This window comes from Otolemur garnettii, unplaced genomic scaffold (genome assembly GCF_000181295.1).
Source record: "Otolemur garnettii isolate 467f Iridium unplaced genomic scaffold, OtoGar3 scaffold00174, whole genome shotgun sequence".
Lineage (NCBI taxonomy): Eukaryota > Metazoa > Chordata > Mammalia > Primates > Galagidae > Otolemur > Otolemur garnettii.
The window spans coordinates 3,199,488-3,218,651 of NW_003852569.1; the positions used below are offsets into that span (position 1 = coordinate 3,199,488).

At 39.6% G+C, this 19,164-nt stretch overlaps 1 protein-coding gene and 1 non-coding gene across 5 annotated transcripts in view; both read left to right on the forward strand.

Moving 5' to 3' along the window:
- OTUD7B (OTU deubiquitinase 7B) overlaps window positions 1–19,164 on the forward strand; it is a 63,561-nt gene that overhangs the window by 24,520 nt on the left and 19,877 nt on the right. For all 4 annotated transcript variants that reach the window (XM_003800415.3, XM_023519416.1, XM_023519415.1 and 1 more), the window contains 2 exons: window positions 12,069–12,219; window positions 18,213–18,401. In XM_003800415.3, the coding sequence (XP_003800463.1) occupies window positions 12,135–12,219; window positions 18,213–18,401 (274 nt within the window). In that variant the 5' untranslated portion in view covers window positions 12,069–12,134. The remainder of the gene's footprint in view (window positions 1–12,068; window positions 12,220–18,212; window positions 18,402–19,164) is intronic.
- On the forward strand, window positions 8,943–9,062 carry LOC111728637. The gene has a single exon (XR_002775872.1). It is a non-coding gene; the product is annotated as a small nucleolar RNA SNORA32 (small nucleolar RNA).

The window sequence follows — 19,164 nt, forward strand, 5'->3', positions numbered from 1 at the left end:
TTGTTTGGCAGGTCCAGGCTGGATTCGAACCGGCCACCTTAGGTGTATGTGGCTGGCGCCTTAGCCGGTTGAGCTACAGGCGCTGAGCCAACCTCAAGGATCTTTATTCTAATCTTCTTTATTCTATCTTGAATGTACTCTTGTCCTCCATCCTGGTGAACGTTTATACTTTCTTAAAAACTCAGCTTAATGTTTGAGAAGCTTCCTTAACCCATCTAGGTAAACTGATGGCTCTTTATACCTCTTCCTACCCCAGTGGGCAGTAAAAACATGTTTATATTTCTCCCAGACTAAAGTGCCTTGAAGGCAGGACTATGGCTTCTCTTTTTCATTTGCATATAACCCCAGGCCCTAGAGAAGTGCCCAGTTAATGTTGGACTAACTTGGTAAATTTTAAGTGAGTGACTGATAGTCACGTTGGAGAGTTAAGATATGTGTATTGGGAGGGCCAACGAATATTACAAGGTAGTATACAATAACAGCAAGTGCCATGGTGCATGTTTTGAATACTGGACCTATATGAATTCAAACAAGATTTAAGTATGGCCAAAAAAGATGGAACTATGAAACTTAGAGATGGAGAATTTAAAAAATAATAGTAATAAGAATTGTCTTTCTTGGGCGGTGTCTGTGGCTCAGTCGGTAGGGCACCGGCCCCATGTACCAAGGATGCTGGGTTCCAACCCGGCTCTGGCCAAACTGCAACAAAAAAATAGCCGGGTGTTGTGGCAGGAGCCTGTAGTCCCAGCTACTCGGGAGGCTGAGGCAAGAGAATCGCCTATGAACTGAATTATATAATTTTATAAAAGGTAAATATCTTTTCTTTAAAAAAAACTAGCTAGGAGTTGTATGCTGAAGGAAATTATTTTCTCAGAAGTTCATTTTCTCAGAAGTTGATTAATTTCCTATAGATTGTTAAGAACATATAATATAGTAATTTGAATGTTTTTCCTTCTTCTATTTCTCCCTTTGAATGAAATTTCTGTAATTGACAGTAAAATGATGAATAGAAGTCAAGAAGAAGAGGGATGGTTGTTAGCTACTGAAGTTTTTGAGGATTGATTTGAGAGCAGTAGGGTGTTTTGCTATTCTCCTAGCCTCTGCTGATTTGTAGTGGGTTTTTTCTCCTCTTGTGCCAAAAATTTGAAAGAATCTTTAGAAAGAATTTTTGTTCTTGTAGACTTTCCTTTTAAAAGTTAAATTTGAGGGCAGCACCTGTGGCCCAGTGAGTAGGGTGCTGGCCCCATATACTGAGGGTGATAGGTTCGAACCTGGCCCAGCCAAACTTGGCTCTGGCCAAACTGCAACAAAAAAATAGCCGGGTGTTGTGGTGGGCCCCTGTGGTCCCAGCTACTGGGGAGGCTGAGAGGCAACAGAATTGCCTAAGCCCAAGAGCTGGAGGTTGCTTATGAGCTGTGACAGCACGGCACTCTATCAAGGGCGACAAAGTGAGACTCTGTCTCAAAAAAAAAAAAAAAAAAAAAATCAACAAAAAAAGTTGAATTTGAATTTGTTGAGAACCCAAACCATGGACTGTCCTTGGTCCTGGCTAAAAGGAAGAAGAGAAAATTTATTCTGTGTGGCAAATAGACATGTTGGTCTTGAACTGAAAATTAAACATTAAAATGATTCCTGTTCCTATTCAAGGTACAGAATAGATACAGTGTGCCATTATTATAACAGACATGTTCTGTGACCCTGCCCCTATTTTTTCAGTGGTCACTACCATTGTGTAAGCCTTTCAAATAATTAAATTTTCCATTAATTGTAATCTAAGGAATCTTTATCCCTAGTACTGAAGACGCAAATGCCAGTTCACAAATTCTCTCTGTGTTACTCCCTGATCTTTATGTTAGCATTTGGCTGTTAATGAGATTTGTCTCCCAGAGATTCATTTTGATATTTTTAAGCTTCATATAAAACTAGAAACCTTGAAAAACCAGTTAAATTTTTTTCTTGCACACACATATATCAGTTAATAAAGCCATAGCGCTAGTTCTTGAGACCTTAATGATGTATACCTATAATAACATATAGCAAGCAAATTGTTTTGAAAGTGGTTAATTAGATGATTGGGTTGAGGTTTTTTTCCCCCAAGTTTGAGGGGAAAAAGTAGACATTCCCCCCAAAATACACTGAATTGGAGAAAACAAGCCAGAAGTATGCAGGGTAAGTAGAAGATGTAAACATTTCCTTTCAACATCCCTAAAGCTAGATAATAGGTGCAAGACCAAGAGAATGTTCTAAAGTCTTTGAACCTGAAGCGAATAGAGTAGTCAAGGAGCAGGTGAGGAGGGAGGACTGGTTTAAGACATTGGATTTTTATTAACTATGAAATTGCTGTTCCTGGAGATTTGGGAGTGGATGAGCCATTTAACTGAGCCATTTAACATTTAACTGTTTGTATATCTGGGAAAGGACAGACACTTTTCTTTTGATGTTATTGTTGAGGGACCAGCTGATGGGAGGCACAACTAAAGGAGCCCTTTTAGGACATTTTCTTGAGGGCTTGAGTTGGAAGACAATGGAATTGGAAGGGTAGATTGGACACTGCATATATGTGCTGTGCTTTGGAAATGGTTGTGGGACTGGAAGGTTTGGGAAGAGTAGAGGAAGCTTTTGAAGAAAAGATATGGGGTGCGGCTGTGTTGTGCACCAATGGAGTGAGGCAGTCTATGTGAGGGATCTGGGCAGAAAGAAGGCAACTGAGAAGAACTTACTGCCTGCCAAGCACTGCAGCTCTGGAGGCTTTATATATCTGAAATAATTTAATCCCAATAAGAGGACTGAAATACATATAATACCCCCATTTTATACATGAGTAATACAAAATGGTTGTATTACTTACCCATAATTCCACAGCCCTTACGTAGTAGATCTGAAATTTATGTCTGGATCTGTCTGAATCCAGAGCCAATTCTTTTTCTCAACGTGGGGTAGGAGTTGAAGCAGCGAGAATGGACTTCCACATGGGAGGACTGCCTGTCTTTTGTCAGTCTTCTTCCCTGGATATGTAGCGTTAAGTGTATGGTCTCTGAAGTCAGGTGGGCTGGGTTCATACAAATCCTGGTTCTGTCACTTTTACCTGCATAACTTTGAGCATATTATCTAACCTCTGTGAACTTGGGTATCTTCATCTAGTAGAGTTATTTAGATGTTTAAATGAAAAAAATTTTAGCATATTACTTTCTTTCACTTCTTTTCTTCCTTTCAGACCCCTCTTATTATCTCTAGAGTATAACATTTAGTGTTTTATAGGTCCCTTTACAGTGGAATTAGTCATGTACTCTTTCTAAGCTTATATTTTGTTTCTTTGACTGGGAGGGATCCATAGTAACTAAAAACAATTCTACCAAGACAGTCTTTCATCTCTCCCTCCCATCTAATCAAAAATTGTGTGAAATTTCTAAGTGTCTCTATCCCTCCTCTTTTTGTCTGGATTCCTTGGGACTGAAACATCATAGACACGGAGGAGTCTCTTGACCTTTGAAAATACATGACTGTTCTGAATGTTGTGGTTTTCCAGTAAGTTTTGGAGGAGTTAGAGGAGTTAAATGCAGCTCCAGAACATCAGTGGAACCAGGAAAATGGGTATAGAGTGAGAATGTGGAAGTTTTGGGGGATGTTGCAGATGAGAATGTGGGGTTAATAGTTTCTTGGGCAAATGGAGCTCTGTTAGCTACAATCAGCAATTTGGCTGGGGCAGGTGGGGGTTGGGAGGTATCGTTTTTCTCTGCTCTTAAGGATGTTCAACACTAAGCATGCAGACTGATTTTGCTGTTATTCTGAGCTAAGCAATGTTTATCAAGAGAAACCTGTTGCAAATAAAATCATACAAATAAAATAAAAATCACTTGAATGAAATCTCAAACTTCTTTGAGGTGAGCCACTGTTTTAAACTTACCTGTGTACAACACTGATTGACTATCAACAATACTGTGTGTGTGTACATGTGTGTGTTGTGGGGTACTTACAAATATATTTTAGTTTGTCTAAATAAAAATTGAGCACCTGCTAGGTGCTGAGATGCTAGGGTTATAGGATGAACAAAACAAGATTCCTGCCCTCATATTTTTCCTGGTTTAGTGGGGAGACAGACATGTAAATAAATAAACATACCATGCAGTATGATAAATATGATGATAGAAGTAGAGTACAAGGTACAGTGGGGGCACCAAGGAAGAAGTGGGCAATTTAACTTGGGAAGCTAGAGAAGGTTTTGCCAAAGAGATAGTAGCACTACGCTTAAAGAAGAAGAATTCACCTGTGAGACTGGGAGTTATTACAGGCAGAGGGAACAATATGTATAAAGGAATAGAAATTTGAGGCACATAATACAGTTGGGGAAATACCAGTATGAGGAGGAGAATAATGGGAAGTAGATAAAGCTGGAGACTTAGGTAGAGCCATATCATGAAGGCCTTGTTGGACATGGATAGGAATTTGGATCGTAAGCATTGGTCATTGGAGATCTATTGAAGAATTTAGAGCAGTAGGATATAAGACTATCAGACTGGCATTTTAAATTGTTCAGTGATTGCTTGTAGAGGCTGATCAATGACTGAGAGCTAGAGAGAGAAGTTAAGATCCTATTTCCTGGAGTCCAGGTTATGAAAATCTGAGATAGAATAAAAGAGATGTAGCCTATGGAGAGTGTTGGATTTGAGGGCCCTTTAAGTAAAATTAGTAAAACTTTAAAAGTTTATCTGTGATATTGCGGCAAGAGAAAAGTTCAGGGTGGTTTCCAAGCTTATGGCTTGGGTAATTGGTGAAAATAGCACTATTTGGTAGAATAGGCAATACTGGAAGAGGGATAGTTGAAAAGGTTAATGACAGAGAATGGGCTCATATTTTTGGTTTTGGTTTTCTTTTTCTTTTCTTTTTTGAAGACAGAGTCTCTTATTGCCTAGGCTAGAGTGTAGAGGGTGTCATCATAGCTCATTGCAGCCTCTCATGTCTGGCTCAAGCAATCCTCCTGCTTTAGCTTCCCGAGTAGATGCAGGCCTACACTACCACACAAGGATAATTTTTTAAATTATTTTTTGTAGAGATGGGGTGTTGCTCTTACATAGGCTAGTCTTGAACTCCTGGCCTTAAGCAGTCCTCCCACCTCAGATTCTCAAAGTGTCAGGATTACAGGTGTGACCCACTGCACCCAGCGAGCTCAGGTTTTTACATGTTGAGTTTGAAGTGCCTGTAACATTCCCAGGTGAGATGGAAGGGAAGGGGCTGCAGATACATTTGGAGTTAGAAGCATTTGAGTACTTAGAGCCAAGAATGATGTTTTCAATGGGGATGGTAATGAAATGAAAATATGGAAAGCCTAAGGTTAAAATTGTGAGTAGCCTTTAGTTCATGCACAGGAAGAGGAGTCCACAAAGACATGGGGCCAGAGAGACAGGAAGAATACTCAGTAAGTATCAAAATGCTACAAAGGGATCAGCATTAAGGATGATTGTGATGATGTCATCCATAAGACAATGTTGTTCTCTTTCTGTATCAGCCCATTTCAGTAGGTTGAGGACAGAGTTTTGCAAGAAAGAGAATAGCAACTAGCAGGTACAGGCAGAGGTGGAGGCTAAAGGAACTTCTCTTGCTTTGTTTTGTAATTTTTTTTCCTGTGAAGTAGGATACTGTCATTTACCGGGAGTGAAGGGAGGTATATGGATTGAGCAGGAGGCTCAAGGAGGATGGAAAAGGTATGGGATAGTAGCTGAGAAGATCAGGTGAGCTACCAAAGTCAAGCAGTGTTTCAAGGAGAGGAAGAAGGCTTGAATACCATTTGTTAGTAGTCATATTTCTCTGCAAGTTATGTGATCTTTTTTTTGCTCAATAGTCACATTTAGTAGCAGAGAAATTGAAAGGTGGGGTCCATTCACATTGGGTAGATGAAAGAGAAGGGTAAAAGAACTAGGTTTTTACAGGAAAATAAATTAAGGGATCAGTCATTGGTTTCGCTTTCAGTTAGGCAAGAAGGTACAAATGGAATCAGTTTTTCTCAGTCTTCATTGTTATTATCTTGGCCTAGCTTACCACCATCTCTTCTGCAATAATTTTCTAATCATTTCTATCTCGAAATCCACTTGTATTCCTTTCAAACTATTCTCACTGTAACCAGGATGATCTTTTAACAATTCATACCTGATCATATCCTGTCCTTGCTTATAACCCTTTAGTGGCTTCTTATTACTTTTAGAATAAAATCTCAAATCTTTTGCCAGGATCCACTAGGAACTCTCTTCATCCTCATTTTACATGGGTTTCGCCTCTAAGTTCCTTCCTGCCACGGAACTTTGAAATATGTTTCCTTTGCTCAGAGCATTCTTCCTTTCCCAGTTAGTCTTTCCAATTGCTTCTTATATTCTTTAGTTCTTAGACAAAATGTCATTTCATTGGGGAAGCTTTTTCTAACTCCCTGAAGGAGATAATGCTCCCTTCCCAGCATTTCATTATTATAATTGTTTTTGAAATTTTGTGGGCTTTTCTTCTGGTTTTTGTGAAGATAGGGTTTTTGTCTAGTTCACTGTTATGTTTTTAATCCTGGGCTCAATGCCTAACTTATATAGGCACTCTATGAATTTTTGTTAAACTAATGAATAAGATGGTTAAGGATGAGAAAGCAGGTTTAGAAGTAGAGAAAAAGCTGAGAGGAGAAGAGGTTGTACCCAGAGTAAGATGTTGGAGTTTTAAGATTTAGAGGTAGAATGATTTCAGGAAATGGTAGTGTCAAGGTCTGAGTTGTTCTAGTGAAGATGGAGGTCTTTATATTTGAAAAGATTATGAAACACTAAGGCAGAAATGTTAGGTGACTTGTGCAGGTAGATGTTGAAATTGCTCAAAAGGTGGTAAGATTTGAAGTGAGGTAAGTATAAAGCGGGTGTTTAAGTCTTTAATAAATAGAGAAAGAGGTATAGCACTTTGTTGTGGTAAAAGAATTAAATAGCTAAGAATCAGGACAGTTCCAGGAAATAGCAATGCCCTAGTCCAGTGGTTTTCAACCTTCCTAATGCCGTGAACCTTTAATATAGTCCAAAAGGGTTGCAACCCACAGGTTGAGAATTGCTGCCCTAGTTCCTTGGGAAGCAGTGTGACACACTAGAAAGAGCATGTATGGGTTCAGACTATTTGGGTTCAAACTTTTGGCTGCCCACCTGATTTTTCAAGCTGTTTTTCTTTCTCCATAAATTAGGAATACTGAGACTTGCTACAGGAGTTTTGTCATTAGTGAATAAAGATAGTGTTTTTGAAACTCCTTAACTAATATTAACTTGTTAGTTTCTGTTCTTGAGTGCTATCATCACTTTAAAAGGACATGGAAGTGGCATCAGGGGTGAGAGGCAAAGATAGCAGAAGTGAATTTTGCACAAGGTACTTCATTTATTCAGCATGTTGAGTTTATAGGGTTAGTACAAACATTTACAAGTGAATAGAGGTATAAACAAGTACTGATAATGAACTTTATATAAATTAAAAAATTAAATTTAAAAATAATAAAAGAAAGGATTTTTAATAAAATAAAGGCCACAGGCTAGCTTTTAATAACATTGCGATATTGATCTGGAGCAAATATTTATGTAGAGAAATACATTATCTAATAATTTTCCATGAAAACTTCATCATGCATGGAAGTAGGTTTTATTTTTCTAGGGGGAAAAATGAGGACTGTTACATGAAAGTTACAGGCAGAGAGGTCTAGTGATAGCTTTTTTTTTTCTTTTGAGACAAATTGTTATTATGCTGTCCTCAGTAGAGTGCTATGGCATCATAGCTCACAGCAACATCAAACTCCTGGGCTTAAGTGATTCTCTTGCCTCAGACTCCCAAGTAGCTACAACTACAGGCACCTGCCACAACACCTGGCTATTTTTTATTGCAATTGTCATTGTTGTTTCGCAGGCCTTAGCTGGATTTGCATCCACCAGTTCCTATGTATGTGCCTGGCATCTTAGCTGCTGAGCCACAGGCACTGAGCCTGTTTTTTTTTTTTTTTTTTTTTTTTAGACATAGTCACCCTTGGTAGAGTGCTATGGCCTTAGAGCTCATAATAACCTCTAAGTCTTGGGCTCAAGTGATTCTCTCGCCTCAACCTCTCAAGTTGCTGGGACTGTAGGCTCTGGCCACAACTCCTGGCTGTTTTCTGAGGTGGGGATCTTGCTCTGGCTCAGGCTGGTCTTGAACCTGTTAGCTCAGGCCATCCACCCACCTTGGCCTCCTAGAGTGTTGGTATTACAGGCGTGAACCACTGTGCCCAGCCCCAATAGCTTTTGTTTTAGTTTAGAAAAGCATTTCTAACAATTAGAGTTGTTCAACAATAAAATGGACATTATGGCACAGTAACAGGTTTCTCTGTGACCTTGTATTCAAGTGTAGACTAGGTGATTTATCTGCCAGATATGTAAAAGAAGGATTCTTGCGTGGAAGCAGGTGTTAGATTAAGTAATTGCTAAATGTCTTTCCAGTTGGAAGATTGGAGAATTTTGATGCTAGTTAAAATATGTCTTTACATAATTCAATTAACAAATATTTGAGTGCCTGCTCTGTTATATTAGAAAGGTTGAAGATTGAAAGACATTGTGTGTATTTTTTGGTTTTGTATTCCTTGTCCTTTTTTTTTCTTTTCTGTGATGTCATAGTTCACAGCAACTTCAAATTCTTGGGCTCAGCAATCCTCCTGCCTCAGTAGCTGGGACTACAGGTGCCTGCCACAATGCCCAGCTATTTTTAGAGACAGGGTCTTGCTCTTGCTTAGGCTGATCTTGAACCTGTGAGCTCAGACAATCCACCTGCCTCAGCCTCCCAAGTGCTGGGATTACAGGTGTGAGCCACCACATCTGGCCTTGACTTTATTTTTAAGGAGAGCGACTTAAAATTTATTTTGCATCTCTGCACTTTGTTTTAGATTATTTATATGTATAAAAGATTTGAACTGCTACAGTTTCCTGTGGCCAAGACTCAGTGGACTTGGAAAATAAATTCTTATTGCTGTGGACATGACCATAAAAAAACTTCCACTGGGTTTTCTATCTGCTATTTTGCTAGCACTCAGCCTACTGGGGACATTTTATTAACCCTTTATTAGACTATTGTTTTTCCGCTATTGCCTGCGTGTGACCCTGTCCAAGTGGAAATACTAAGCAAGCAACCATGACTGTGTAATAGATTTTACAGCAGGAATAGTGCATGCTCTTGCACCTTACAGAAGAGATACTTCTGGCCAATTTTAGCTAACTTCAGGATAGCTACTAGGTGGTTTCTTTTATATGATCATCTTTGGAGCTGTAAACTTTTGTTATTACGTAGGGCGAACAAGACAACTGTGGATTGAGGATCTGGTCATTAAAAAAGGGCTATCTGGAAGGTAAATCTTCATTGACTCCAGCCGTTGAGATGGACAGCAGAAGGAGAATGACATATGAAATTCCTTGAATAAAAATTTATTAATTTTTCCTACTGCCATAATAAAAAAAAAACAACTTTAAAAAAAAAGAAAAGAAAAGAAAAGAAATTCTTGCTTGGAGTAGGGAGGGAAAAGCCTTTACATCTATGAACTGTGAAGGAATTTAATTCTTAAGTATTGAATGTAAGAACTAATTTACTTTTAACTTAACATTTGAATTTAAGATATATTAGACCAAAAGTTTTTTATGTATTAGTAGCCCTCTCTGATAATGATGACATTGAAATGGAAGTAAATTAGACATTGATAATACCTAAACTGAAAAAGAATGCAAAGGTCATAGCTTATGAGGCTACAGTAAACTAAAGTTTATTTATTTATTTCTGCAGTTTTTGGCTGGGGCTGGGTTTGAACCCTCCACCTCTGGCATATGGGGCTGGTGCCCTACTCCTTTGAGCCACAGGCACTGCCCTAAAGTTTATTTTTTAAACCTGGAAAGGATCTTAGGAGTTACCTAATCCAAGTCTAGGATATAGAAAAGGTAATTGAAAACCCTGTGTAATTTGACCAAAATCATCCAGTTAATATGTAAAAATCATATAATATGAGGGCAGAGGGAGTAGTGACAGTATGGTTGATGTCTCTTTAAAAAGGAGAGTTTTAGTTTCTAAAACTTTGAGAGATGGAGTGGGACCAGGACAGACCCTTAAAGATAGAGGAGTGATGAGAAGTACTTTAGAATTTCTGATCTGCTAAGGTTCAAATTGGTTGTTTTCCTGGTGGATGATGTGGAGGTTCACTTAGTCATTTATTGACTACCTAATATATTATAGATGCTATGCTAGACGTCAGGGCTACAAATATGAACAGATCATGGCCCTGCATTTGTGAATCTCTTGGTATATACTACCAGAACAAGACAAGAGAGAACACTTTCAAATTTGATGTCTTTAAAAAAAAAAAATCCAATGTTAAGTTTATAAGTTAGTGACTCACTGGTTTTATAACCCACAAATTTCTGGTGTTCATTTGCCTTCATGTGTCCAAGGAATGGAGAAAATAAGAAGGATCTGATTATACCACTAAACAAGCTGTGTCCTGGGATAGGGTCAGGCATGAAGAAAAAAGTATCTGGGAGTCAACCCTTTAGACTTCAGGCTATTTAGAAGTAGACACTTCTCCATAGTCACCTGAATCATGTGTTGCCTTCAAGAATTATATTTTTGGCCTTCCCTAAAAGGCAAAGCAGGTGTATATCTGGCGACTTTACGAATGGAGTCCTCTTCTACAAATTCTGTACATTTCACAGAATTGGGTCAGAGATCGTTCTTCACTCTGTTATTGCTTTCTCTGTTGGGACTGTTAACCTCAGTGGAATATTGGACTGGTGCCAGGTTATCAGGTCAGGGACATAGTTTCTGCCAAAGTCAAGTCTGTAAGAAGAGATCTTTTTCAGGTGAACTCATTTGGCAGTCATTTGTCCTGGGTGGAAAAAGACATATTGAAGGTAGGCATGTTTCCTGGGTTTGTGAAGTTAGTGGACATTGACATTTGTTGTAAACCTTTGGGGTCCCCACTCTGCTTTGCAGAATAGCTTATTGTTTTATTTTGAGTAGTTGCAGCTATCAGTTTACTCCTACCATTTCCTCTGCTAGCATCAAAACACATTAGAAAAGCAAGTATGCAACATACTCAATACTAATTTGAAGCCAGTAGATGAACTAATAAACACCCACACAAGAGAAAAACTCAATTCATGTTGCGGGGAGGAGAGACAAGAGGGAAATTTAAGTTATGTAGTAAATTAGTACCTGGCATTTAATACTTAGTTAACCCTCACATTATCTAGTTTCCAGTACGTAGCATTTATTCATTCAACAAATACTACTCACTGAGGACATGTATGCCAAGCTCTGTTCTGATGTATGTTGAGGATACATTAGTGAAGACAAGTTCCCTGCTTCCAAGAAATTTAAATTGTAGACATAGCAGCTAAGTGAAATAACTTTAGAGAATTCAAGTGCCCGGAAGGAAATAAATAAGGTACGATATTGCACATGGAGTGTTTTTAGGGTAGTAGCTTGCTGCTGCCTTCTTTCAGTTTAGATAAGCAAACTCAAAATGTAATATTCTAGAAAAGAAGTATTCACAGTTATATTACAGGTTTATAGTTAATGGAAGAGTTAAGACATTAATGTTAATAAGGTACTAAGGAATTAAATGTTACTCTTTATAATTGATTTTAACTTGCTGTATTTTAAAAACTGAAATGAGGCTCAGTTCCCATAGCACAGTGGTTACGGTGCCAGCCACATACACTGAAGGGGGTGGGTTCAAACCCGGCTCAGGCCAGGTAAACAACAATGACTGCTGCAACAAAAAATAGCTGGGTGTTGTGGTGGGCACCTGTAGTCCCAGCTACTCAGGAGGCTGAGGCAAGAGAATCGCTTAAGGCCAAGAGTTGGAAGTTGTTGTGAGCTGTGATGCCACAGCACTGTACCAAGTGTGACAAAGGGAGACTCTGTCTCAGAAAAAACAAACAAACAAACAAAACTGAACCAAGTAAGCTAAGATACTTAGTTTCCCTAGTTGGTTAGGAAGCTGCTGAAATTGGTCAGCAATCACCCTGTTCCGGTGTAATATGAGGCTTATGTGTTTATTTCTTCTTCAGGTAGAGGCCTGAATATTGATCTGTGTTCTCCCTACATCCATCTGCCTGAAAGTACTTGATGATCACATGACCCTGGACATGGATGCTGTCCTGTCGGATTTTGTCCGTTCCACAGGAGCAGAGCCAGGGCTAGCCCGAGATCTCTTGGAAGGTAAGGAGTTATGGGGAAGAATCACTTGAAACGTTTAGGTGAACATTTAAAATATATGGCAGGACCTACATTAAGGTTACTTCTAACAATCTCCTCTGTGTATGACCCATCATAATTTTAAAATTCAAAATCCTGTTCTCACCTTTATCTTCCTGAGGCAGCTTTCTCCACCATGTATGCTCCGGTAATGCAAATTAAAACTTGTGTTTGTCCAGTAATAGCATAATTCTAGATCTGTAGGACTTCCTCTTTATGTATCAATGACTTTTGGATTTTTATATTTGGGATCATCCATTTTTTTTGTTTCTTTCCTTCCCTGACTTATATGAGTGATTCTATACTGAGTGAATTAATTTAATGTTTTCATTTTGCTGTTTTTGTTTACTTATATCTATATGTACACATCAGTGGGAATGTTCTATCTTTTAAGGTTCTGAAGGTTCAGAATCATTTCTGTATGATTCTTTGTTTAGAGTCATAACAGATGAAAATACGAAAATATATGACACAGATGGGCAAGTTCTTAGTATACATAGGTACTTTTTTATTTGTAAACAGTCTCACCATGTTACCCAGCCTAGAGTACAATGGCATCAGCCTAGCTGAGAACAACCTCAAACTCATGGGTTCAAATAATCCTCCTGCCTTATCTTCCCAAGTAGCTGAGATTACAGGTGGCTAATTTATTTCTTTTCTTTTCTTTCTTTCTTTCTTTTTTTTTTAGTAGAGATAGGGTCTTGCTCTTGCTCAGACTGGTTTTCAACTCCTGAGCTCAAGTGATCCTCCCACCTCAGCCAGAGTGCTAGGATTACAGGTGCGAGCCACCACACTTGGCTCATAGGTAACTTTTTAGATTGTCAGCCCTTTGCAAGGCGTGACAGTTTGCTTAGCTACTTGTGAACATGATTTTGGAAACAGAAAATCAGAGTTTAAATTCCAGTTTACTAGGCTGGGTATGATGGCTCACACCTGTAATCCTAGCATTCTGGGAGCCTGAGATGGGTAGATAGCTTGAGCTGGAGTTCAAGACCAGCCTGAGCAAAAGCAGTCACTACTAAAAAAATAGAAAAACTGAGGCAAGAGGATCACTTGAGCCCAAGAGTTGGAGGTTGCTGTAAGCCATGATGCCACGGCACTTTACCCAGGGCAACAGGTTGAGACTCTGTCTCTAAATAAATAAATCCCAGTTTACTAATATAGTACAACTTTACCCTTAACTTGCTCAGTTTCATCTCTTACTGTTTTTCCCCTGACTTCCTATGCTCCAGCCCTGCCTGACTGGATTGTTGTTTTCTAAGTGTATAGCATCCTTTCCTCCATTATTCTCCTTATTCTCCAAGATTCAGTCAAATATTCCTTTTTTATTAAATAATCCTTAACCATTGCCCACTCCTTTTGTAACCTGTTACATGTTCAGTCACAACTACCTTGCAATAGAGGTTTTATTATCTCAGTCATAAATAGGATTCAAACTCAGGCAGTTTCGTTTTAGAGTGATGGCTCTTAGCTATTATATTACAAATTATGGCTTGTATGTGCACACACTTGGCACATGCATACTCATGCTGTGAAAAAAAAGTTGAGGCTCGGCGCCTGTCGCCCAGTGGTTAGGGCACTGGCCACATACACTGGCGCTGGTGGGTTCAAACCCAGCCTGGGCCTGCTAAACAACAATGACGGCTACAACAACAACAAAATACAGCTGGGTGTTGTGGCGGGCATCTGTAGTCCCAGCTACTTGGGAGGCTGAGGCAAGTGAATCACTTAAGCCCCAGAGTTTGAGGTTGCTCTGAGCAACCTCACAATGTTACCAAGGGCAACATAGTGAGACTCTGTCTCAAAAAAAAAAGTTGAGAGTGCTAATGAGAAGGAAGAGAGAGACTTGATTTAGGTCTAGAATGCAGGAAGGCCTTTCTAGGGAAGTGGTGTTTAAGTCAAACTCTGAAGGATGAGTATGAGCAGCAAGACAGAAGGGAATGTTTATACAGAAGAAATAGCTCATAAGGGCCGTAGGGGAGAGAGAGCTGAGCACACGGAGAAACTACTAATAAGCAAGGTAGTAAGAATGGTGCAAGGTTGGCAGGAAGCTGTTTAGATAGGAGGAAGTAGAATATGGGGGGCTTTGGTAAGGAGTTTTTATTTTATTGTAAGTTCACTGGGATGCTGGTGAAGGATTTCAATCAGGACAGTTACATAATTGGATTTGAGTTTTTTTTAACAATATCCTGGTTGTAGGTTACAGAATGGATGATGGAGAAAGCATATAAAACCAGTTAAGAATATTGCCGTAGTTCAAGTGAGAGATGATGGTGACTTGGTCTACTATGATAACAATAGAGAGAAGTGAATGGATTTAACACATAATTTAGAAGAGTCATCAGAAGACCCGATCCTCATTTTCTCCCTGTGTCTTGCTTTCTCTCTTTAAAAAGTTAACGCTGGTTGTAGTGTAAGGAATAAATCAGACCAGGCACAGTGACTCACGCCTGTAATCCTAGCAGTCTGGGAGACCAAGGTGGGTGGATTGCTTGAGCTCAGGATTTCCAGACCAGCCTGAGTAAGAGTGACAGCCCATCTCTACTAAAAATAGAAAAAGTAGCTGGACATTGTGGCAGGTGCCTATAGTCCCAGCTACTCAGGAGGATGAGGCAAGAGGATTGCATAAGCCCAAGAGTTTGAGGTTTCTGTGAACTATGATGACACGAGAGCACTCTACTTAGAGCAACAGAGTGTTGGCTGGGCACAGTGGCTCATGCCTGTAATCCTAGCACTTTGGGAGGCCAAGGTGGGTGGATCACGAGTTTGAGACCAGCCTAAGCCAGATAGCTGGGTGTTGTGGCAGGCTTCTGTAGTCCCAGCTACTTGGGAGGCTGAGGCAGGAGAATTGCTTGAGCACAAGAGTTTGAGGTTGTTGTGAACTGTGACACTAAGGCACTCTACCCAGGGCAACAAAGTAAGACTTTGTCTCAAAAAAAAAAAAATCTAGCCAGGCGTTGTGGTGAGAGCCTACGGTTCCAGCTTGTATGCTCGTACACTTGGTGTGTTTTAAACAATTCTGAGGATTGACTAGATGGTAAGAGAAGAGCCAAGTACGATGTGAGGAATGGTGAGGAGCTGAGAATGATTGAAGTTTCTGGGCCTGGAGGGATTGTGATGCCATTGCGGACTTAGGGAACATAAGAGGAAGAGCAAGTCCTGGGAAGGAGGATGATGGACATTCAGTCTTGGACATGCCGATTGTTAGGAGGATGTGGTTTTAAGGAGCTTTGCAGATGGATTTATAGATCAAGTACTGAAACAGATGTTATTGATTGATTGATTCAGGACAGAAATCCTCCATTGGTTCAATAGATACTTATTCAGTACCTACTATGTGCCAGGTACTTGTCTAGATACTTGAATAAAATAAAGCAAAAAAAAAAATCCCTGCCCTCACATTCCATCATGAGTAACAGTCAATAGGCAATAATCATGCTGACTAAGTAAATTATGAAGTATATTAGCAGGTGCTAAGCTCTATGGAAAATGGTAAGGGGAATGATGAAGTGGACTGTGATTTTTAATTAAGTCATTAGGGTAGGACATATTAAGAATGTGGGGTTCAGTTTGGTGCCCATAGCTCAGTGGTTAGGGCACTGGCCACATACACTGGGGCTGGTGGATTTGAACCCGGCCAGGGCCTGCCAAACAATAATGACAACTGCAACAACAAAAATAGTTGGGCGTTGTGGTGGGCTCCTGTAGTCCCAGCTACTTGGGAGGCTAAGTCAGGAAAATCGCCTGAGCCCAAGAGTTTGAGGTTGCTGTGAGCTGTGATGCCATGCCACTCTACCAAAGGCAACATAGCAAGACGGTGTCTCAAAAAAGAATGTAGCATTCCAGCCAGGACCTAAAACTGATGAAAAATCAGTTGTCTGTGTAGACACAGTGGGGAAAGAGGCTTCTAGGGAGTGGGAACTGTCAGTAGCAAGGTCCTAGAGTGGGAGCAGACTTGCATGTTCTAGTAACAATAAGGGCAGTGTGAGTGGAACAGAATGAGCACAGGGATTTGTAACAAATGGTGAATGTAATGGCTTAAAAGTAAAGTCATAGGTAAAACCACACATTATTCCAAGTGTTTCAACTCATTTAGTCTTTGTAACAGCCCTATCAAGTAGGCACTGCTATTATTCCCTGCATTTTCACAGATAAGGAACTTAAAGCACAGAGAAGAGACTAGAAAAGTAGGCCAGGTCATAGAAGGCCTCAAATATCAGGCAAAGAAGCCCAAGTTTTATTCCATAGGCAGTGAAAAAGCCATTAAAGATTTTTATTATGGTCCAGGGGTGGTGGCTTATACCTGTCATTGTAGCACTCTGGGAGCTTTAGGTGGGAGAATTGCTTGAGGCCAGGAGTTTGAGCCAGAGTGAGACCCCATCTCTACAAAAAAACAGAAAAACTAGCTGGGCATTGTGGTGGGCACCTGTAGTTCCAACTACTCAAAGGCTGAGGCAGGAGGATTGCTTGAGCTTAGGAATTTGAAGTTGCAATGAGCTATGGTGATACCTTTGCACTCTAGCCTAGGTGACAGAGCCATAGCGTGTTAAAAAAAAGATTTTGATTATAAAACTAAAATGATTAGCACTGTGCTTTAGAAAGATTAATCTCATGGGATTCTTTACAGTAGATTAGAGGCAGGACAGTAGGTGACAGAAATTGAATTAAGGTAGTGACATATGGAATAGACCAGAAAGAAGTCTGAAAAACTATGCAATGCATATTTATTGAATAATTTAATTGGAGAAAGCAATAAAAAAATCCATTATGAGAAGTCTATTATTTATGGTTATTTCTTCAGTGAAATAGTGATTCTTAAATTGGGGAGAAATACTTGTATAGTTCCCTTCGGTAAGCTGATGACAGTGTACTAGAGTTTTTCTACTAAACTCTTTTACTAGAAACATATGCAAACCCATAACTTTGTATGTAAGCTCAATGATTGATGATACTCTGGAGAACACATCTAAACTAAAAACCTCCTTGGAGCTCACAATTAGGAGACCTGGGCTTGAGTCATGCTGGGTCCTACTACGAACTAGCCATGACTTTAAGGAAGTCATTTTACTTACGTTTTGCTTCCTTCATATGTAAAAGGAAGTTTTAGTTTTAGGTTACTAGATTTCTTTATTTTTTTTTTTTTAAACAGTGTCAAGCTATTGCCCTGGGTAGAGTGCTGTGGCATCATAGCTCAGCAACCTGCAGCTCAGGTTCAAGCAATCCTCTTGCCTCACTTTTTCTATTTTTAATAGGAGTCTGGGTCTTGGTTTTTTCTCAGGCTGGTCTCGAACTCAGGAGCTCAAGCAATCCACCCACTTTGGCCTCCCAGTGTGCTGGAATTACAGGCGTGAGCCATTGCACCTGGCCTAGGTTACTAGATTTCTGAGACCTCTTTTAGTTCTGAGAGATAAATTATCTATCCTTATGAAGCTTATTTAGGTAATAGGCAATAAATAAGTAAATAAATACATTTGATATTTATTTATTTATTTACATACTTTCTTTTGAGACAGAGTCTTACTTTGTCACCTTTTGTGGAGTGCTATGGTGCCACAGTTCACAGCAACCTCAAATTCTTGGCTTAAGGGATCTTCCTGCCTGAGCCTCTTGAGTAGCTGGGACTACAGGCACCCGCCCCAATGCTCGGCTAATTTTTCTATTTTTAGAAGTGATGGGGTTTCGCTCTTGCTCAGACTGAGCTAGAACTCCTGAGCAGTGCATCCACTTTAGCCTCCCAGAGTGCTAGGAATACAGATGTGAGCCATCACACTGGCCAGCAAATTTGATATTTTAGATTGAAGTGCTACGAGGAAAATTAAAGCAAGGCAGGGAAAAGAATGAATGAGTATGAATAACTGTATACTTGCTAGTTATGATAGGATGTGATCTTTCTGTGTCTTTTCCAATTTGCCTGTATGCTGAGTGCACGATTCACTTTTCTTCTTGTCTCCCTACAGGAAAGAACTGGGATGTGAGTGCTGCCCTCAGTGATTTTGAACAGCTACGTCAAGTTCATGCTGGGAACCTACCACCACCTTTCAGTGAAGGGAGTGGTGGCTCCAGGACCTCTGAGAAAGGCTTTTCTGATAAAGAGTCAACTCGCCCTCCCCGACCTGTCCTACAGCGGCAGGATGACATCATTCAAGGTACTGGAGGAACTGGGGCATGTTTCATGGAGTAGGAGGGGAGGGAACTGCTAAATAGAGTCAGAAAGTCCTAGCTATCCTTTGGAAATGGTTGTATTCCTTACCTTTATCCCTAAGCCAAACCCAGATTGAGGTGGCTTCAGTTTGTCCAGGCACTGGAGCTCCTCACTGTCTCAACATCTTGAGTGTTATCTTGTATAAAAAGTTGTCTTCAGATGCTGTGAAAGAAATAGAGGAAGGAGGATAACAATCAATTTGTTGAGATAAGGTTCACCTAAAGGTTGAATTAAAAGGGTTACTACTATCTGCCTCTTTGGAGGGTAATTTATTAATATTTGCCAGTATCTATCAAAAAATGCACTGTGTTCTTTGACTCAGCAATTTCATATCTAGGAATTTGTATCTGTGTGTGTATGTTTGTATGAATTATACATATGTCCTTTAAATAAATACATAAACACATACACATATGCAATTTACAATGATACTCACTGTAGCATTATTTTACAATAACTAAAGCTTGAAAACTTTAAATGTTCATTATGAAAGGAGTGGTTAAATAAACTTTAATCATGCATATTGTGGAATGCTCTGCAGTCATTAGTAAGAATTAGGGCAATGTGTGTAGTATGCTCTTGTTTTATGTTTTAAGAGATGATTTTAAAAGCTATATGTGTTTCTATGTGCATATACACTTTTTTCCCCCCTAAGAAGGAGTCTCACTTTGTTGTCTAACAGCAACCTCAAACTCTTGGGCTTAAGT